At 40.9% G+C, this 22,664-nt stretch overlaps 1 protein-coding gene across 8 annotated transcripts in view; it reads right to left on the bottom strand.

The window, feature by feature from the left end:
- Positions 1–298: 298 nt before the first annotated feature.
- ENAH (ENAH actin regulator) overlaps positions 299–22,664 on the bottom strand; it is a 90,640-nt gene continuing 68,274 nt past the window's right edge. For 3 of the 8 annotated variants that reach the window (XM_032103362.1, XM_032103363.1, XM_032103366.1), the window contains 11 exons: positions 19,392–19,711; positions 17,382–18,182; positions 15,080–15,387; positions 14,697–14,833; positions 14,248–14,302; positions 13,883–13,931; positions 11,706–11,772; positions 9,214–9,276; positions 5,781–5,859; positions 4,479–4,536; positions 299–3,308 (listed from right to left, as the gene is read on the bottom strand). In XM_032103362.1, coding sequence (XP_031959253.1) covers positions 3,271–3,308; positions 4,479–4,536; positions 5,781–5,859; positions 9,214–9,276; positions 11,706–11,772; positions 13,883–13,931; positions 14,248–14,302; positions 14,697–14,833; positions 15,080–15,387; positions 17,382–18,182; positions 19,392–19,711 — 1,975 coding nt within the window. In that variant the 3' untranslated portion in view covers positions 299–3,270. The remainder of the gene's footprint in view (positions 3,309–4,478; positions 4,537–5,780; positions 5,860–9,213; positions 9,277–11,705; positions 11,773–13,882; positions 13,932–14,247; positions 14,303–14,696; positions 14,834–15,079; positions 15,388–17,381; positions 18,183–19,391; positions 19,712–22,664) is intronic. The other 5 variants (XM_032103364.1, XM_032103365.1, XM_032103367.1 and 2 more) reach the window with 4 other exon arrangements.

The following is a 22,664-nucleotide window of genomic DNA, read 5'->3' as shown; positions in this document are numbered from 1 at the left end:
GTTCTCTGTGGATACAGAGACCAAAATGTGTATATACCATGTGAGAATGTAAACCACATCATACATTTGAAATTAATTTTATGTAGTTACCATTCATGAATGCACACAGTCCCTGCAGTTACATTCTTTATAAGGTAAGTCTTCACTGTTCTCTACTGGATCTTCTGATGGAGGAACAGAAAGGAGAGGTGGAATCAAGGAGCACGGAATGATCACAGTCACGAAAAATTTGGGGAATTTGAATAGTGAATCTCAGAGAGTCTTCTGTGAGGTTCCAGAAATAAATGGTGGCAACGTGTATATATTGCAATTTTATTTCATTCGCTCAAACAAAACGTTAGCATGTAAGAAATTTAAAATGACACAATATGATAAAAATAGCAGAGAATGAACTGAGAAACTAAAAAGAAGGTAAACCTAAATGCATGAAAAGTCAACATTCATTAGTGAACAGCTTCAGTCTTTGATTGACACTTGATAACTTTAAAACAACGAACTGGAAATCATTATGACTGTCTGAAGAGATTTCAGCACCAGCACTAAGGGTTTTACATTCAGTTGGTTTGCAGTTGACTTGGTAGCCACTTGTCTATAGTGCAGGTTTATCACAGGTCAGATCACAGTGTTGAGGAAAGCAACGCCCTCCTGGCATTAGGAAGGATCCCTTAAACTGCCCTCAGCTTAAGACATCCATTGTACAAAAGCACAGAACCACCACAATATGGTTTTTAAAGAACTTAGTCACCAGTAAGCAAAATAATCGTAGCTTCTGCAGTTCATTTTCAATACTGAAATCTCTGGAAACGGTGCAACTGTCAGTAGGTCAGGAAATGTCTACAGTAATCTTTAATTCAATCCGATTTTCTGGAAAGAACCAGTTCTGCAGGCTGGGATTACAGAAAGTATGTATGTAGAAGCAGCACAAAAAGACAACATCTGTTCCTTTTTCTTTTAAACAGAAATCATGTTAATTGTAGACCAAGGCACAAAACGTTTAGTGCATAAGCCAGTTCCTTGCACAATCTAGAAGTTCAGCCTTTAATTTTGGACCACTTTTAGCCATCCATGCTATTCCACTGTGTAACTCCTGAACCCTCCTAGAAACGAATCAAACGTGATTTCTGACAAGGGTAAACATCCTTACTGCTCAAAAAGTCTGTGTAAAACAAAAAGCTACATCAACAAAGATGAAAATGCCTCCTCTTGTTTTGAGAAAAACAGTACTTGACAAACTTACTATGGATTTTTTTCTTTTTAATGCCTTCAATAAATGCATGCAGAAAAGTGATGTTGTTTCTCCTCTTTAATTAAAAAAAAAATAATAAATGGAGTTAGGCAATATTTCCACTGTCATCTTCCCTAAGAATCTGAACCTATAAAATCAGGAAATGTTTGAATGGGAGAAAAATTTCTTATTGAAGCCTTTCTGAAGCTGCTAAGTGCTGTTCTGCTCTGGTGTTCAGCACTCAAGACAGTCTGTTACTGAAAGCATTTGTCCGACAAACGGAGCTGTTGGGTACTTTTAAGCAAATCTCTCAAGTTCTAAGTAAACTTTTCTTCTGGATCAGCACAGATCCCAAAGCAAACACTGCTTGGAAAAATGGACAGTGCAAAGGAAAAGGGAAGATTTTGATCCATATTCTTTGTCCAAAGCACTACAGAGCCAATTTGCAGAATTTCTATGCCACTGAACTTTACCACATTAAGGAACAAAATTAAAAAAATAAGATTGAAAACCCTGGGAAAGAGAGAGGTATCACCTCCCTGAAAAATGATTCTCAAATTGCTGAGCAAAACCAATGGCATATCATTGCTGTTTTTCAGGGTTTGTGTCGCGTGGAGCTGTGGGGGTTTTTTGTTGGTTTTGTGGTTTTTTTGGAAAGGAGGGTGGCAGATAAACTAGGAGGAGAAGGGGACATTTACTGACATTTACCTGATCGTTCTCAGGTAACTACTGCTGTTCTGTTTCATTAACCAACCAAAAAAAGGAGTCTTGGAAAAGAGTGAAGCAGAGGGTCATGGTGAAAAGGTGAAGGACAACGCACTTACACAGGGGCATCCTCAGCAACTCTGATGCCCACAACGTTTTCTCTCTCGCCGAGAAACGAGTTCGGTTCACCTGGGAGTTTCAGAACCATTACTGGAAGTATTACTGAATTTCAAATAGAAAACTGAAAAAAGATACAAAAGGATCAAGTACCTGGTTCCATTAACATGGTTACTGATAAAAGTCATGTTTTCCTCATTATTACACATGCATGTAAGATGAAGAAAAAGTGTAGAAAGTAATAAAAATGTGTCACCTTCCCCCTCCCTCTTCCCACATCTTTCTGGGCATAAATTAAGCCTTACAAATGAAAAGGCTACTCTGTGACATGCAAGTTTTCTTTTAATTAAAAAGCTGGCTGTGTTGTGTTACATTACAAAATGTCCACATGCATAAATCTAAAAAAAGCCCCAAAATCTACTGTAAATCTACAACATACTAATGATTTACATTTGACTGCTGACTCGCATTATGTAGAAGTCTTAGATTTGGTAAAGCATCGTAACAATGTAGGAAGGCATCTACATCTTTAAACTCTGGACTGTATTTGCTTTTTTTTTTTTTTGTTTTCCTAGAAAATTGCATGAAGGCTAACTAGAGAGGCTTCCTATCATAAAATTCCAAAATCTTGATATGTCATCACCGTCTAAGTCATCCTTACTTACAAATATTGCCCTTTAAAAGCACGCGTCTCTAATTGCTCCTTGTTTTGTGAACCAAACCTCTACACATCTGATCTCTTAAATTACTCGTGGAAATACCAGATATGATAGGAAGACAAACCTGAGATACATTTGAAGTACAACAGTATAACTTGCTAACTCCTTCATTAATAAAGAAAACCTCTCTGAAAAGCCTTCCCAAGCTTTTCCCTGTTTTTTTTTTTTGTCTTAACAACAAATTCTGAAACATGTGCAATTTTATCTTGACATGAGTAGACTTCAAAGCACTGTGATCTTGTCTGATAGATGTAGGAATTTCTGCATAATCATTACAGTAACTTCAAGAGTCTTTTCCACCCTGCTGTAAAGGTCAGAAAAAAGCTGCAAACTAGGAGGGGAATAGCATTATCACCAGAGTGATGTCTGAAGCTTTTCAGAATAGGTTGTTTCTCCCTCCTTCCAAGTGTCTGTCTGTCTGTCTCCGTTTTCTTCTAACAGCTCACAAAACGTAGTCAGTTTTATATCAAGTTAAAGAGTCACATCGGCTTAGTACGAGTCTTTCTATGCAGTATTGGACTTGCTGAGTTCCTGCCTGATAGCTGCAGAGAGAAAGAGAGAGAAAGAGAAAGAGAGAGAGAGAGAGAGAGAGAGAGTGTGTTAGCAGATCAAACAGAGTCAGTGCAGGAAGCTGGAACACACAACTGACCCCCCAAAGCTCACCCTGCTCTGACAATGTGAATAACCAACAGCTGAGGCAGCCCCATGTGGCTTCAGACAAGTGGCATTATCCACCAGACAGACACTACCCTTTTTCTTCCTGTAAACTTCATGTTAAAAATCTTAATTTTTAGTTCCCACCTCCAGCAAGCCTGTGGCCTTACCTGGTGACAACCAGCACGGCTGGGATTAGCAAGCAGCATATGTGGGGGCTCATTTATTTTAATTTTCTTTGTTTAAGAGCAGCCTCAGGGCCCTGTTTGCACTGCACTGTTCTGAAAGGCTGTGGTAGAACATAGCACAAAAAAATACAGGGAAAAGGACTACATTCTCTGTAGTCCCAAACCAGCCAGATATTTCTACATCACTTGATGACATTCAGTATTTTATCAGCAGTGGTATTAGATTAATATGACTTTTTTCCCTCCCTATACTTTATTTTGGTACATTCCATTAAGCCAATTAAAAACAAAAAGGCCCACCAAGGTAGTAAATCATACAGAGAGCTCTGTTTAATTCCTCACAGGTGGTCCTTTAAGATTATGCTTTCTCAATGACTTCCCTTAACTACAGAAGAGTACACAGGAAAATAACTTCTGTTAAAATAAAAATTAAAACCATGAGAATTCTTTTCTTTGACTCTTGTGTTACAGATCAAAGAGGTGACTGAAGGCTGGAAGCCCAGTTCTACTCTGAGTATTACTAGTTTTGAAATACATACCTCAACAGCTCTGGATTATTTCAAAATAACCCACCTACCACCACATGACACTAAGGATAACTTCAAATCACTCAAATGTGGCATCACTTCAACCACTCTTAAAAGTCCCTACTTGGTGTCAATGTTCTACTGAAACAAAGCCCCCAGGAGAGAAATCACTGAAGCACATCAGTTGGAACAGCTCTGGCACCAGTGGTTTGCCACCAGACTGAGAAGAAAGCCACTTTTACCAACGAATCACTTTCAGGCTACCAACACATTGTATTTACATTTTAAAGCACCTGCAGCTACTCTAAAACTGAGCAGCAGCAGTGCAAAGAACAATACTTACCATCAATGAGTTCTTCCTTTAATTTCGTTAACTCCTTCCTCATTTCATCTAAAATGTCCTGCAATGTGTCACAGCATAAATAAGAGATTAGCAAACAAATCAGTTTTGCCACCTGTAAACATCTGTGGAGAGAAATCCAGAATTCTCCCACTACAATCCTTCCCATTAATCCTTAACCGTTCTGAAACCCATGTCTCAGCTTCCAAGTTAATCCTCAAAACCTAAGGCATCCCTAGAACATTATTAAGTGCAGGTACAATGAAGAAAAAACCATCCCTAGAAGTCCCACAAATCGATTCCTGTGGAATTTAGGAGGGGAAGGGATAGGAGTAAGAAGGCTTTGCTACAGGTGAAATGGGATGTGGAATGCAAAAGGAGCTAACGAAACACCACAAGCCAAGGAAGTACTCCAAGAAAAAAAACCAAAAGAAAAAAGGGTAATCAAGGTATCAAGGTCCCAGTCCAAGTGGGATGTGAGGGAATGAAGGCAACAGCATGAAGTGCTGTCCCTGCTTGCTGCTTTTTCCATCCTTTCCTCTAAGCTCCTTCAGAACCACTCACCAGGCCAGAAGCCACTCTAGAACTGCCTGTGGATCCAGGACCCAATCCAGAACCAACCAGAACTGATCCATAACCCAATCTAAAGCCAACCACTATGTGGGGACATGTTCTAGAAGCAACCAAAAGTTGCTACCAAAGTGAAAGTGGCTCTAGAACCACCCACTGAGCTGGAGCCTGCACCAGAGGCTCCCTCCCCCCTTGGGGATGGGCCCATTGATCCAAACACCACTTGAAGATCCTTCACCTCCAATTCCACAATTCCCACAGGACTCCTCTGCTCTTGGCCTGGATAACTACACAGAAGGCAACATCTCTGGATGCTCTTCCACCACCAAACTAATGACCACGGGTGCTCACATCTGATATTAAAGCATGGTCATACTTGTTCTGCTAGAGCTGCCCCGAGGGCTTGTTGCGTGTTCGGGTACAGAGAAGAGAAGGAAAGGTTTTCCAGGCAAACTAATTTCCCAGTTCCATCTATAATGTCAACACCATCCTGTGTGTGCTGCCTAATGCAAAAGAAGGGACTCTGTGAGAAACTAATGGGGCTGTCTAAGCCACCATCCCGCAGCTCCAGCTTCTAAGAATACTGACACATGCCTGGGCAAAAATAAAGACTAGTGTCACTAAATCATTAAGTTTGGAACTGGCTAACAAAACAGTCAGAAGTTGGTATTGGACAGCTGCAAGTCCTTACATCCAACTTACAGAGCCATCTTTTTTAAACCATCATACACATACCTGCTTCAATCTGTCATAATCTAGACCTTCTGACTGTACTCCGTTGGCACTGGGCTGTCCTGTTGGTGTAGATTTTGGTCTGCAGCACAAAAACACATCCATGAGTTACTGGTTGCTCATTGTTACAGGATACATAGGACTCCCCCATCAAAATTGCTGACATTTGTCTACCAAAAACATAGTAATAAATCAGAATGGAAAAAAAATAATGTTGGGAGTGGGAGGGTGGGAAAAATCAAGCAGACCCAAAATACCACACAGAATAGAAAGCAACAACCAAGAATGTTTTCCACACACTGGAAATATTAATTACCATAAGAGTTATTAGTTCAAAACAAGAACTTTCAAAGCAGCAGACAGATTTCACTGTCAGTGGTTTCTGATTTCTTCATAATGGGCATGAAAAGCTGAATGCCTTCAAATGTCAAGTACCTTCCTTTCTCAACTGCTTACTCATTCAATAGAGGCTCTCCCATGGAAGCACTCCCACTAACTAATGACTGCACGTTGATGCTGACTATGAATGCTGAGCAATCACCCTGGGGGATTTTCAACAGCTGACAGACTCAAGCAACTCCTTTGCAACCTGAATTATTCCATCAGTTGCTTTCTAAAGCTACTGAAAACAAATACTGTAACAGCAGCAAGACTTACCAGGTGATACTTGAGAGGAAGTTCTAATGTTTTGGACTACGTCATGTTTGATGTTTGCTTATGCAATACTCTCTTTTAGACATCAAAACCTTGCTGACCCAGATCACCTTGCCTTTTTAACACAAATTCCAAAATAAGTGGGTTTTCTGCCTTCCCATTTCCTTCCTGATCCCCTCTCTCATAGAAGGGGTAATTCAGACTCATGGACTGACTACAGCTATGAGCAGAGACAGAGCCTAGATGCTCACAGCATGAATACCAAAACAGTTCTCCAAAGAGGGAGGAATGTTCTGCTGTTCTTACATACATTTTACATCTTGGCTAGCATTCTCCCTCCATTACCTATGAAACTTCAAGCCAAAACGAAACTGTTGGTAGAATTCCTGACAGTTCATGCCAAGAGGTTTCCCCAATTTTAGAATTATCACAGTATGCTAACTTTAAGGGAGGGCAAGGTGTACGTAAACTAAGCTGGATCCTATTTCATTGCCCTTGTATGTGGCATCACTGAACAAAAAAGCCTGGCCTAAACTCAGTGTGTCCTTTCAAAATTCCTACATAGGAGGAATTCATTTAGCACTGCATTTGTTACCTAAAGGTGCAGCCTTATTTACTGCAGTGGAAGCTGGGCAGGAACAAAAAAAAGACTGTATTTCTTAGTTTGTCTGACAAAATCACTACCTTGAGCTTTGATATGTCTGCCCTTACAAGACAGGAGTTTATCCATGAAGAAATTATCCTATTACACTGGTTTTGTTCAATGAGAGCTGAATCAACCTCACACTCGACTGTCTTGATGACTTTTACAACCTGACAGGACTATTTTCTGACTTGCTAACCAAAGGAGAACACTCAAAATGTGACTCCCAACAGAAAAGGGTGCGCACATGAAAATGTTGGTTTGAAACTTGTTCTTCCCTTGGGATCACAAACCTCAATTGTCACAGCTGTAAAGACTTAAGTCCTCACGGTCTAAATGTAAGTTCCCAGAGAGAAATTGCTAATTACTATTGCTTGAAACACACCAAAATTAAACACAATCCACTGAGTAAGACAGAAGATGAAATATTGAATAACTTGATAGTGAAAGAAGCTGGAAAATAGAATTCACCTTGCAACCACCAGAGAACCCACTGTGTGCACTAACGCTATGAAGGCAAACCACAGCTTAGGATCTTTTACAAAACTCTTTATGTGTTACTGTGCTTAGTTCAGTATGGAAGAATGCCTTGCTCAAAAACATTCATCAGCTGAGATCTTTGGCAACTGCTGTTTCATCAGGTATCTGGTATTTAAGAGTTACTTGCAGTTTACACCAGGAATTGTGAGCCCTGACTTACTCCAGGCAGAACAGTTGAGTTTTTCAGATTGTTCATCTATAGATTCTGATCATTTCCACTGAGTACAGCTCTGTTCCCACACACTATGGCATGACAGCATTTACCCAACATGACTGAAAAAAATCCTCTTAAATGCAGCTCCTGGCAACAGGCACCTAGTGCCTGCCTTAATGGAAAAACCCAACCCATAGCATACTTTAATACTTTTTTAAAAATTAGTTGTGAAGTTTAATGTGTTAATAAAACTACTTCAAAGAAAAACTCTACACAAACTGACTGCTTCTTTTTCTTCATACCCTTAGAATAAAAAGTCAGCTTTACCCATCATAACTATCTACTGCTGCTGTCTGTCAAAAATCTCCACAGGAAAGCTTCTTTATAAACTCTGCCCCTCAGTCTTGAGGATGTTTTCCCTTTTTGCATTCTGAAATACGAGACATTCTTAATTCAAATATTGAAATACTGTAATTAGCAAAATAGACCATTTCTAATCTCAGGAAAGTCTAGCTGTCTTCCTCCCCAAATTATGCTATTTTTTTCCTTTTTCAGCTTGGATGTAGTTGCCGTTAAAAAAAACATTAACTATTGAAATTTAGTGAATAAAACTTCCCAGCCATTTGATCCCAAGATGGCTAAAGAGCTCTCCCGTGTGGTTTTTCATAGCATTGCCTAACAGGACAGTGAGGCAATCCTGACAGTCCCTAACACACCTTAAATCAAGCATGCAAAGTAAAGATTTTATTCATGCCAACATGCAGAATACACCACCCAAGACAAGTAGCTAAAAGGGGAACTTTTCATACAAAAAGCTTAAGTAATCACCACAATGAGTGCCTTCATGAAAAACAAAGCTGGAATTTGACTCAGTAATTCTGAGGGGCTCTGTAACACATTTACCTCTGGAAAGCTCTCATCACCTGAAGGGTTTCAATGTCAGTACTTTATGACTACTAGAGAGTGAAACTTAAATCTCCAGTAAAAAAATACACATAATGTTAACTAACTTGTGAATGTGTTCCGAACAGAAGCATTAATTTATGTTTAAAAAAATCTTTAATCAAAAAGCAGGTGTGAAAACTCACCTGGAAAATTAATTCCTGTTCCTCTGTATATAAACTTACAGTTTTGAAAACCTGCTTCTCAAAACACTGCAAATGGTTCACTAAATGCTGGCATACTCAACAGGAATTTGTACCTCTGCAGGTGGAGACTGCCAGAAAACCAGTACTTAATATGAATTCATACCTGGTTCTTAAGCCATCTCAATTTGCCTTTGACACCATCTGCTTTTAACCAGTCCAAAAATGGGCTCAACTGGACAAACAAAATGTGAAGTGGAACCTGGTGCACGTGGTGATTACCAACCCATGTAGAAAAAGTCCAACCCTGATCTGGTCAAAGGGGTTATTAGGAAGTCTCAAATCCCAACAGGATGATACCTGTTTAATGAATCATAGAACCTGTTTTCAGAAGCAAGCAGATTTTTCCATGGAGATTCCCGTCTATTAGGGGGAGAAACACTACCTTAAAAAGCTATAACAGGTCTTAATTTTGTTCAGTTTTAGCACCTTAAACACCAAGGGGTTTCACTAGATTCAAGAGTTCTACTTGCATGTTTCAGGAAATACTAAAAAGCCCACAGCTTAAGTCTTTTCAGTTTGCTACAAAAAGAAAAGGCCTGATGTTAGACAGGACACTAACTTATTTTAAAATACTTAGAACATTCATTCTGAATAACAACTGCATTGTCTACCTCTGGGGAAGCTATGAAGAGAACATTTTGCTGACTTGCCAGTTTCTTAAATCTGCTTTGCTTAATCCCTGTAAGTGACTCATATCCTCCCTGCAGAGGTCGGGAGCAGGTTCTCCACCAGGTGAGAGATCCCCCTCTGGCAAACACAATATTAGTGTTTCAAACAGCAGCTCCCCTTGACTAACTCACTCAAAGAAAGCTACTTTAACAAGCTGCTTGCTGAGAGAGACTTGGCAAATGTATAGAATGAAGAAAAATGCAAGGATATTCAAGAGCTACTTCTTCTAACACCTTCTCTTGCTATGAAATTTTCCTCATCCTGGTAGAGCAATCCATCAACACTGACTAAAAAACTGTACCAGCAGGCCTAAAGTACGTGCTACGGCACCTTCCAGCAGGTTATGACAGCACTGGAAAAGAATACTGACATTAAATAAACACAGAATTCTTCTTTTGGAAGTACTTTTAGAGTATATACCCAGGGAAGCTCACATCAAGTTAAATTCTATCAGCGTTTTCCACTGGAGGAATGAAGACAAAAGCTTGATGGAGAGAGAGTCTCAATACTTCTAAGAGAAACCTCAAAAATCCTCTGTACTCCCCTACGTCAGAAAACATTTTTAAACAGACCTCAGCAACCCCTGAATTTCACCAGCTGGAAAAAGATCAGTAAAACTGGATGCATGAAAGAGTTTACAAGAACCTATGGCTGTGGGGAAAGGTAGAATCAAGACTTCAGAACATTCCAGACTCCCCAAAAGAGTCTGATAATAGACACTTGCCCTACTTATTAATCCCTTTAGCCTCTGGATAAGCAATTTGAGGAAAGTATCTGTAGCCAAAGGGCCAGGTCAGCAGCTGTCTTACACAATACAAACTCTACAATGCTCTTTAGGATTCCTTACACCAATTATTTCTGTGACAAGTTTCCCTTCAACGCCACATTTTGAAGCGGATCAAGCACAAGACCTTGGCTAAAGCAGGTCACACCTACTGGGGAGGAGGGGGAAGAGGGCAGGGCAGAGTCAAGGCCAAAGGCAATGCAGTATTCTGTTACACTGACAGTGGAGCAGAGAGAACATCACCACCAATGGCACCTTGCTTTTTGACAAAAAACAAAGCAACCAGAACCAAGGCTGCAGACACCTGAAACTCCTGGATTTACTCTGAAAGACAGACAAAGATACTGAGAGTGTTTAGTGTTGCATTTTAGAACTGAAGACCTCAATGGCAACCTCAACTACAAGTGAGGCCACTTAGAAAACAATTGTTTTTAATACCCTGATCACCCAATCTTGTATAGCTGCTTCCAACAGCCAAATTTTGAGAAGAATTCAAGTAATTTCAAACACAGCATTCCCAAGTTGAACACGTTCTTTTGTTTTCTCTCAAGAAATTCAGGTAACTTTCTCAGATTATCAGGGGTCAGAGCCCTTTAACCTCTGTATACACAATATACAGGAATTCTAAATGAACCACAAGCCTTCTGCTTAAAGTAAACAACAATTAAATATACCTCCAAAAAACTGCTGAAGCAGCCATTTCACTTACTGAACTGCCTACCAAAACACTCCCTGCCTACCAAAGTTCAGCTGACAAATTACCAAAGACAGGCTGATGCACTGAAGGATGTACAATAGTTCTATGCTCCTTTAGAACGGACTTTCTTAGATTGGTACAAGACAGCTACTGAAAATTGTCACAGAATCAAATCTTACCAAGATGGCTTAAATATCCAGATAGCCATTCTATGACTAGCAAAGAAATAGAAAAGAGAACATCTATTCACTAGATTTACTACTGAATATATGAACTGCAGCACTGAGTTTGGTTTCCCCTTGCAGGAAATTTCAGACTTCAAATAAAGAACTAAACTTCGCTGTAGGCAAATATACACCCTATTAATTCAGGTTATACACCAGTAATTGCTAAAGAAACTTTTTTGGGTATTGCTTTTGATTTTACTGTCAAAAATTTCACTTATTAGCATCCTCCAACAGTAACTCTTCATTCCTACCTAAACCTGCCAAAAGCAGTTTCACAGCAGCAATTTTAAATGCATACATTTTGATTTTAACAGTATGAAGGTGTTCTTTACTGTTTTAGTCCAGTATCTTCAGCAGCATGTGCGACAACAGCAAATGCAAGGAAAAGACAGCTGGTACAAAAGGGGAGTACCTGGAGATAACAGGGGATTTGCTTCCATTCACTGTATTTGTCCTTTCCCAAGGCTTTCTTGTTAGTTCTGGAAAACAGAGTGAGGAGATTAAAAACTGTCTTTTTCTCTTCATTGTGTCATTTATGTGAGGAAACTTCAAGCATCTGGCAACTCAAGTCAGCTGCTTGGTGTTTTGCTGGTTTTACTGCATTGCTTTAGTTCTTTCATGTTAAGCTACCTCCTGTTGCATTCATCTGTGAATGCATCAAGTTGTGAGAGCATCTTAAAGTCTCACTGGTCTCCCAGACACTGTAAATGCCATTTGATTCTTAATCCAGCTGAGAGGAGGTCTGCCCATACTTTATGTATCGGATTGCTTCAGTTGTGAAACACGGAATTCTGGAACTGCAGCCAGTCAGCTTCAAACACCTGAGGAAGGGGTTTTGAAGCTAAAGGAGTTTTCCTAAACTGTTAATGATATAAAATTAATTCAGTGCCAATTCCAGTGAAGTGACAGCAGGTATGATACAACCTGACACAACCAGAATATCTTTCAGCAACAAGGCATTTGTTTTCATTCCTTACAATCTGCACAAGTTAGAACAGTCTTTCTGTAGCGTGGATTGTTATTATTTGCCATCATTACTTACTCGGGACTTCAATGTGCCACTGATCTTATCAGTTTTCATTTCAGATTTGGAGTTTATTTGGTCTGTTCCTTTCTTTCATATTGCTCAGCTCTGCTAAGCTGGGCAAGCAGAGAGGCAGAAAGGCCCCTTTGGAGTCTCATATTGACCAGAAAATTCCCTGGCATGCAGCTGGATACTGAGAATATCTAAATTGCAGAAGTCTGCCAGCATAGTCTGTGACCCAGCCAAGTACAAGCTGCTTATGCTAGTAATAAGCCTTATATTTAATTTTATACACCAGTCTTCAGGACATGTCCTGCTACAGGAGTTATTTTAACAGGACTTTAGCTGTATCTACAAAATTGAGAAACTTTGCTATGGCTGCAGCTTGCTCAAGGATGCCAAGCATTCCTCTTAAAACACTTTAAAGACCTGTTCCAGTGATGAGGCTCAGCATTACCAGAGCATCTCACATCAAGGAATGAAGCAAAATTTCTCAGCTGGAAGGAAATGGTCAAATTCTGAATGCATTTGACATTTTAAACAGGTTTGATGAGCTAATCAAACTCATTTATCATCACCAATTAAAGGAACAACTTCCACTGGTTTTAATTTCCCTCTTTTGGGCCTATATTATTAGAAGTGTTCCAAAAGCAGTCCTTTCCCTAAGGCTAATATCCTTTCTGTTTAACAGAACGTGTAGAACAGAACGAAGCAGATTCCGAAGAGAAAAGAAAAAGGGGGGTGGGGGGTGTGAAAAACTTGATCTGTGTGATGTCGTTTCTTGCCTTGCAGTCTAACTTCTCTAGACAAGTGCCTGTACCTCAATACTAAGTTTGCCAGCTATTTCCATCTGGACACACAACTCCTAGCACTCTGTTTTATTCCCCAGCCAGGTGTCACCTGCGTTTTGCTCACACTACAGCAGTGGTTTTCAACCTTAAGGCCTGCACATCATCAAGTGGTTGAATCATCTACAGGAGAAGTGTACACATGGGCAAGCAATCAAGAGAGGAAGCTGGAACAGACTGAATTCTGGTATATTCATTATCCAGTTACTTCCCTTCTGCTTCCACTGCCTTTTGGGATGACAAACTGCAGGTTATACAGCACATCCTTCCCCCTTTTACAGGTATGTACTGAGAAAACTGAGGGTACAACAAGGTACTACTAAAGGACAGGAAAAGAAAGTCTTGAGTGTCTCTTGATAGACAATAATTTACAGTATGAATACATCTGCATGCTGACAATACCTCTTGGCCAACTGCAGAATGTGTAAGTTTTCCTTACTGCCTGACTGCAGCAGAGATGTTGGCTACACAGTTCCAAACTCTGCCTCTTCAGCAGAGTGATCATGGGCAAAGAATTTCAACACTGCACTTAGATTCTGCATTCAGTTATGTTCTTTTTATCCACCATCTTATGAACCAGGACTCATTCTACAGCAAAATCCCAGGCTGTAATCATGGGAGAAGAGGCAGGCTCCCAAATTCAGCAGAGCTGATTGAGACTTGTCACTAGATTCCAGCATTACTGTATCCCAGAGTTCACAAACCTGAGCTACTTACCAGGTGTGCTTGTCGAAGAAACCTTAGAAGATGAAGACTCTGATTCTTCCTGATTAAAAGGGAGAAGAGAAGGAATAGAGAGAAAAAAGGGAGGTAGAAAAAAAAATCTTTATAATCTGTTAGATTCACAAGAAAACGGTTTAAATATTTATTTCACTTTTTATATATATTTAAAATGGTTCTGCTCAACTGTATGTAGAAAATGTGCAAGCACTTAACAAAATAGTGATTATATGTGTGTATATAGTATACACACATAAAGTACTGTATACAGTAAATTATAAATCATCCCTTGTACACCACTGGAATCTCTCTAATAATCCTTGTACTGAGTAATGTGAATTAGATAAAATTTCTCAACTCACAGCTTTATCTTCTTTCTGCTCTGCTTCTGTTGATCCCTTTTCAGCAATTCTTCTCCTGTAAGCAGAGACAAAAGTTACCAAGCTCATCATGGCTTTAAGATGGAAGAATGCTGTTTACTGCAATTAAAGGCTTATACAGCCTCATAGACAGATCATTGAAAATTAGTGTTTTAAGTAGGACTTCCAAAATACCTTCAAAGGCAAAGCTCTCCTGCCAAAGCAACTGAGCAATTTGAAGTCTGCATGCCCTCCCCTACTGCTGCACAAAGGCTTACACAGAAGTACTGGATTACACTCAAATAAAAATGGCTATTCATGAAACATGATCAGGTTCCCAAAGCAACCATGAGCCGCTGTCTATTTGAGCCTCAGCCAGCTGCAAGCAGGCACCCCAAATCCCACCTGTGTGATGACTAAGCAGCTGGAGCAGAGCAGGAACAGCTCCTCACCTCCTGGCCAGCAGGGCACTCATTTCTTCCATCAACCCACTGCCTCCCAAGGGAAGGGGTCCATTTCCACGGCCACCATCTGTTTTAGATGAAGCAGAGCCTCCTCCTCCTCCACTCGAACTGGAGGAGTCTTCACCCTTCAGAGTGCACAAAAAGACAGCAGATGTGCCAAAAGAACGAGAGCTGACTTCATGAAACCAGCAAAGTTCACATGCAAGAAAGACACAACTGCATAAAGAATGGGATGGGCTGGCAGCACATCCTGTAATGCTTTTTTCATAATGAATTAAGCCTAGCCCAGATGTCTTGATACTGCTATCAACCTTGAACAAGGGTTAGAACCAGGGACAGGGATTGCAAAAAGAAAGCCGAGTTATATTTACCCGTGAGACTTTCCTAAGTTTGGCTCCAGCAAGTGCAGCTGCTAGTCCAGTTAGAGGGCGATTATCCTCGGACACGAATCCCGCTGAAAATCCAGAGGCTGGGAGGGGGGGAGCAGGAGGTGGCAGGGGAACGGGAGGAACTTGGCTGGGCAGGGGAGGAGGCGGCGGTGGCGGCGGCGGAGGCCCCGAAGGTGGGAGTGGAGGAGGTGGTGGTGGGCCAGGAGGAGGTGGGGCTGCTACTGAAGACTGAGCTGGGCCAGGGGGCAGGGGAGGTGGAGGAGGAGGTGCAGGGGGTCCTTGGACAACACCTAGTGTCAAACAGAAAGCAAACAGAATACGTTAAGGATTTAGAAAACAAAGGTCTTCCTTTCACTGAAATGGTGGCTCTTTTGCTCAGGGTATGAAACATTAAAACTGGTAAGATACTGGGCAAGAAAACACTGAATTTCAGCAGGAGAGAAATATTCTTATTCAATGTACTAAGTGTATTACACAGTATGCTGTGAGAGATCAGCCAGTTCCAGAGACATTTACATGAAACCCCTCCAGTCAGGTTCTGTGCTGCAACCAAGAACAACTTTACACCGGGAAACAGGCAAAGAGTCAGGTCAAGCATGAGCATCGTAGCAGGAGGAACAACAGGGTGTGCCCACATGGTGCTAAACAGAGTGACATCTCACTGTATGAACAAGCACTAACACATCACCCAAACATCTGAACCCCTGAACTGTTTGAGTTCTAATGCTAATTTCTAAGCTGTATGTAAATCTTTCCTTTAAAATAATTCCAGCAATCAACTTTTATAATTTAATACAAACACTAATTAGTCAGTTAGAAGACTGACATATTTCAAGCTGATGGGAAGAAGCTCATCTATTTTTTATCTATCATTCTTTTACTGCTTTATATTCACATTGCTATCCAAAGTGTACTTTGAAAATAGAATATTCTGATGATCACCATGTTATTGTTACAGGAAGAGTTTAAGAAATTGTGACTTAGACAACAGCTGTACCCCTCCACAGATCCTACCCCTGTCTCACCCAAACTGCCATAAGGCAGGAAAAATGCTGCACAACTACCTTAAACAATCTCTAAAGGCAGGAATTTCACATACAGGTCTTTCTGGTTTCCTACTCTGCTAATCACTGCAGAAATTTAAAAGCCTGTTAAACCCTCTTGGCATCACTCACTGTCCAAGCGCACACTTTTATTCCATACTCAAGTTGTGAGAGCATCTTAAAGTCTCACTGGTCTCCCAGACACTGTAAATGCCATTTGATTCTTAATCCAGCTGGGAGGAGGTCTGCCCATACTTTATGTATCGGATTGCTTCAGTTGTGAAACACGGAATTCTGGAACTGCAGCCAGTCAGCTTCAAACACCTGAGGAAGGGGTTTTGAAGCTAAAGGAGTTTTCCTAAACTGAGGCCATTCATTTTCTTCCCACTCCATCCCAAAGCAGCTCAGATCTTCATTTAAGGCAGGAGGATATAAACAGGATCTATTCTGCATGGCTTATGTGTGATGAAGCCACAGGCTGCTTATCCCCCAGGAGCCCCTCTGCCCACACCTTTAGAGCTACTGCAGAGTTCTGTACAAAGACCTACACCTATTAAATCAACCTCTATCTATTAAATCAATATAAAAGCAGGACTCAGGTTAACAAGGACATTTATCCCCGTGTAAGATGCATTTCTATCATACTAGTGGAGCGTTCATTTAGTGTCACCTGCTTAATCAAACTTTTTGTCCGAAGTTTTCTTAGCTACACCGGTAAAATACTGCAGAAAGACCTCTCTCTCTATAGACATACACACATATATGTATGTGCACACAGCCATGTATCAAAATACAACCACTGTCCAGAAAGAAATGCTGTAGGTGTCACATACTACTTTCTAAATTTCAATTCTTCCTCACTAAAGGTCATTTACCTGTCCAAAGCCACACAAATGTTCTTCTGTGTTGGCTGCCATTAGGAAACTAATGATGCTGCCTGGTAACACCACTTTCCAAATAAACCAACAGAGCAGGGTTTACCAAGCAAGAATTTGACAACAGTGAGTTCTTAAGAAATTAGAATTTTACTCGTGACATGTCACAGAACATCAGCTTCTAGGCACAGAGCTTGTCCATTTCCCTTACCCCAGTCTTCCAAAGGGTGGTTGGCTGTGGCATTAGGATCACTGCAGCTTTGGAAGCACTGCATTAATTCCTGGGGGCAGTTAGGAGCTCTGACACCCACGGGCTCCGCCTGCAGCCCTGCTTAGCGCATTAGTAGCAATAACAGAAAGCCTTACCCTGCTGGGTCGGAGGTTCAACCGGCTGAGAGGCTGCCTGCAAGACTGGCTCAGAAGCAGAGGAGTCTCCCAGCACAGAGTTTAGAGAGTTCTCAACAGAGGCAGGGGTAGCTGCAGAGGGAGAAGGGAGAACACTAGGCTTGGATGAGGGAGTCGAGGCATTCGGGGAGTTGGGAGAAGGAGAAGCTTGAGGTCCAGAGAGTGACAGAGGTGGAAAGGAAGGCAGTGGGGGGGGAGGAGGTGGCAGAGGCGGCGTTGGACCTGAGGTAGAAGGTGAAGGAACCGGATAAGCCAGGTTTTCAGGAAGCCCGTTAGGAGCCGTGGGAGACGTGGACATTTGGGTCACCGGATTGGAAGCCGACACTGGGAGGACAGGTCTCGGGCCAGTAGCTTTGCCTGGTGGACTGCTTATCATTACTGGAGGAGATGGGGGCAGGGGGGCAAAACTGGGCGCGGACCAGGCAACGGGCTTTGTGCTGGGAGGCAAAGTCGCCACGGCACTGACGGGAGAAGGGGGCCGAGAACTTTTGCTCAGCGGACGTGGAACCGTAGCGTAATGGGGGAGAACGGGGTGGAAAGCTGAGCCTAAGGATGTAGCAAAACGTGATGCAGAGTGCCTTAGAGGCGGTGTAGGGGGAGTGGAGGTCGGTGGTGCAGAAGTCACTACAGCGTACTCCGGTGTGGCCTCTGCCATTGGTGCTGAGACTGCTTTTGCATATGATGGAGGAGGTGCTGAAGGAGGCTGGCAACTGGAGTATTCAGGAAGTGGAGTGCTATACGGGGAGTTGTCGAAAGATGGAGCTGGACAGAAGATGGAAAGCAGCAGCAAAGGCAGGATAAAAAAAGGAGAAAGAGAAAAAGGGAGCTAATGAAGCAACAAAACCAGCATTCAAACAAAATGTAAAAATGTAGACTACAGTTAGTACCAGAGGATTAGGCACAAGTGAAAATACTGTTAGGAAAGTTTTACGTATTATCAACAGCTGCTTTTAAATTTTACCAACTCTTTTTGTGCCAACATTTGAATTTACAAGTATGTTCTAGAGAAGGTTTTCTCCAATCCCATCTGTGAGATGGATTAGATACAGGGTTGAGCAATCAGTCTTTTACCAGCTTTTATCTTCCTGTTTGGTTGCAAACTGCAAGCAAGTGTAGTGATCTTAACATTTGTTTCAACTTCACTAATAAAACTCTAACCATAGGCAGCAAGTGTCATCTCTCTATTCCCCAGAAAAAGCTCCATAGCAAATATTGAAAGCACTGGGAATAAAACTACCAATAAAATCCTCTGCTCTAAAATGACTTACACAGTATTCCTTGACTTTCACCATGAGCTGACTTATGTAAATTGAGTTTGAGACTGAAGAACAACCAAGCACTTGACTAATGTTCCATTATATTACCAAAATGAGAAAGCTTTCAGTTATCACTGGATACATTTCCGCAGGCAGTGCATTATCTTATCTACAAATACATACAACACATTTCACTGAAATGTTACCACAATGATAAATTAAGCAAGACTTCATACTGAAAAGCATTTCTCACACTATTACTTTGCCTTTTATAGGAACACACCTTCTATGTTAACACACTCAACCTGGTACCTTTAGGGTTTTTTTATGACTTATGCAACGACAATACATTTGTTGAATAAAGCAAACCATAATAAGATATTTAGAAAGTTTAACTCATCACACTTTAACCAATGTTGGAGGTGCCCAAAATGATTCAAGTTCTTCCATGCAATCAGAGTATGGCAACAGAGTGAGCAAATAGAGCAAAAAAATTTAATTCAGAATTAATGGAAAATTATGACAGGAAAGTCAAAGCTCTTGGACTTCTTGCCATAAAAAAAGGGGAAGGAATTCCAGCAAAAGAAAGCCTGAAATACTGACTGTTGTTACACAACTGTACTCACTGCCCTTTGTTGGCTCTCTCACACTCCATCACCCAAACACATAAAGAGCAGCCTGGTGGTTGAACACGCTTGGGTTTTAGAAATCTTACCAGCATTTGAAATTCTTCGCTCTCTTTCCCATTCCAACTGTTCCCTTTCCAACTGTTCTTGCCGTTCTCTTTCTTGCCTCTCCCGTTCAAGTCGTTCGAGTCTCTCCCGGTCCTGCCTCTCCTTCTCTTGTCTCTCCCTCTCCAGGCGCTCCTGCCGTTCCCTCTCTTGCCGTTCCCTCTCCAGTTGCTCCTGCTCCAGGCGCTCTCTTTCCAGTCTTTCCCTTTCTAGCCTCTCTCTCTCCAGCCTCTCCCGTTCCATCCGTTCACGATCCAGCCTCTCCCGTTCCAGCTCCTTCTGCCTCTGCTGCTCTTGCAACTGTCTACAATCGTGAGAAAAGGAAAGAGACTAAGCTGCAAGGTGAAAACCAAAAACATCGAGCAACTGTTAAAAGGACAAGGAGATAAACTGATCAACAATCTCAGCAGCAGCGAGAACAAAAGCACAGCATTTGTACCTGCATGGAAGTCTTAATTCTAACATGTCATTTTTCTGAGCTGGATAATAGTTTATTATGTTTACAGTAAAAAGAATCACATATCCGATTTCCTCTTAACATTCTGAGAGACAGCCTTCAAGAGGTAAGAATAGAAAGCTGATGCTGCTAATTTACTACCTGATACAATCTTCCCAGTTTGGGATATGGAGTTACATTTGTTCTTTGCATGGTATTTTATACTCCAAGCAGTGAATAGAAGTACAGTGAAATAGAAGCAACAAAAATACTCATAAAAAAAAACCAACACCCCCAAATAAATGGTGGTTTTCGGATTAACTAATCAGGTAGAATTTATCCAAATTTTACATAAGAATCAAAATGCACGTGTCCATCTCCACTTGCATAGTAACACGCGCACACAGCTGAACTGGCAACAACATGGGAACACCCTGAAGGCACAGGAAAACTGGACAGAGTCAAAAAAATCCAGGGTGCAGCAGCCAAGGAAACACTGCAGAGAGCTGGCAGGGTTTCCAGCTCATGGGAGTCTTTGCAAAGCAAAGCAGAGAGAGGGAAGACATGAAGAGGAGGAAAACAAGTAAAAGCCAGGCAGTGGAAATATCCTAAGGGTAAGAAGAAACCTCGCAAAATTCTCTGCCAAAGCCACTGGGTTGGCTGAAAGGACTTTCCTGAAAAAAAAAAATACAGTGGGAAAAGCTATATACCACCTTTTTGATCCTTTCTTCTCAACTTGTTTTACATTTTCTTGAGGGTTTTTTAGGGCTTTTAAAAAGATATCTCTTTTAAATAAAATACAGCTTTTTGATTTTCAAAGCTTTTTCATCTCTTGGGGATAACTAACTGCTAAAATGAAAATTAGGCATATCTTCCTCCCAGCTGTGGCCAGTATGTTCCTGTCAGTACATAACACTGAAAATGTTGCTAGTTGTTGTTCTCTATTTGAATTCTTGTTTCCAAAAACAATCTGACAGTTAGAAAGAAAATCTTGTCTATAAAGCACAAAGCCATTTTTTCTGCCATGTTTCAGATGCAAACTGATGACAGCTTTTCAACAAATACAAAGCACAGTCAGCTCTTAACTAGAAAGCAGAGAGAAGACCTGAATTTTGACACCTCAAGCTACCAGATGTGTGCTTTCTATACTATGCCACTGGGCAATTTAATTTGGACAGTCATTGGCAATAATATGTATGTGTAGAGTCGTAAGGACTGAATTCTGGAAAGGAACTTCAGGTGTTTCACTCCTTTTCATGCCCAGACAATACCAGCATAACTGCAAACTCCAGCCCATGAACAACTGTTACTGAAGTCCATCCAGTTTTCAGACCACTGCTTTTCCTTTAGAAACAAAAAAAAATTATGAATATTGAAATTTCGTAATTGCTTTAACCAAGTAAGTTCCAGTTATGCACAACAAAAGGACTTTTTTCACTACTCAACTCATTTACCCATCAGAAGCAAAAAATCAGTTCTGCTCCTCTACCAGTTCTTCCCTCAGCCATATAACAAAGCCGTAAGAGCAGTCACTATGAAATCAGAGCTGCAACTCAGCTTGTTAAATGCCTGATTTTTAGCCTCTGAAGTCCACTAAAAACTCTGGTGATTGACCCATACATATTTGGAACCAGTAGAGGATTTATATAAATATTAAGAGAATATAATATAAACCACAGAAATTTAAGCTCCAAGACGTATTAAAAATATTTTTGATGTTACATTTTTGCTTGTGCTGTACAAAACTAATTTTACTATGTGCTCTTTTTCCCCCCCCAGATGAAATCTATTATTAGAGGAAAACAGGGTTTTCATCAAGGCTAACTTCAGCTTGGTCATGTTAAAATTCTTCTTTTTTTTTTTTTTTTTTTTTGGAAAGGAGAGGTGGATACACGTTTGTAGCTAAAAGGCTGTTCAGAGCAGAAAACAACACTGACAGACTCCAAAGCAGCTTTGTTTATTTTCGTCATTCTTCTGCATTCATTTGCCAGAAGTGAGCATATTCTACCTAGAAATGTACACTCTGTTCATCCTAAAACTAAAATGGAGATATGGCATTTGGGATCATAAACATTTCACGTTATATTTAGTTTATAATACTGGAAGGTATCAATTCCCTGGGTTTAACAACACATCAAGCAACTGCCAGAAAATTTCTTTTGCTTAAGTTCTTCATTTCTTTACAGAAATAGAAGCTCAATATAGGTCACTCCTCACACAAGGGCAGCATTGCCAAGGCTGTTTTGCAATAAGCCATACCAAGAGCTCTGCCATTTCATATTTTCATAAGCAACCTGGAAAAGAAGCAGCAAGGTGCTCCTCATAAAGCTCCTTAGTAATGTTAAGATATTTAGGATAGCAAGGATGATGGCCGATTATGAAGAACTACTGATGGATCTTCTAATTCCACCTAAGCTGGGAATAAAATTGGCAAATAAAACTCAGCTGAAGTGAAGCAAGGGAGAGAGAGAGAAATATCTGCTAAATTCATACACAAAGTGCTGGACTTTGAGTTGCCTGTTGGCTCAGAGGTGAGATATTAGGGTTACAACAGGCAGTTCTGCAACAACATCCATTCACTGATGTGTTCTGTTCCAAAACATCAACCAGATGCTAGACATCAAGAAAGGATTACAGAGCAGTACAGAAATAGCACCATCCTGCCTCACAATCCCTGCATCCCTGCTCCCATCTCAAAACAGGGAGAACAGCAGAACTGAAAAGATTCGAAGAGCGACAACACTGTGATCAAATGCACCAAACACTTTCCATCTAAAAATAATTTTAAAAGCTGGAATTCTGCATTCTGGGAAAGACAACT

This window comes from Corvus moneduloides, chromosome 3 (assembly GCF_009650955.1).
Source record: "Corvus moneduloides isolate bCorMon1 chromosome 3, bCorMon1.pri, whole genome shotgun sequence".
NCBI lineage: Eukaryota > Metazoa > Chordata > Aves > Passeriformes > Corvidae > Corvus > Corvus moneduloides.
The sequence above is the reverse complement of the archived record's forward strand: the minus strand, read 5'-3'. Positions and strand labels throughout refer to the sequence as shown.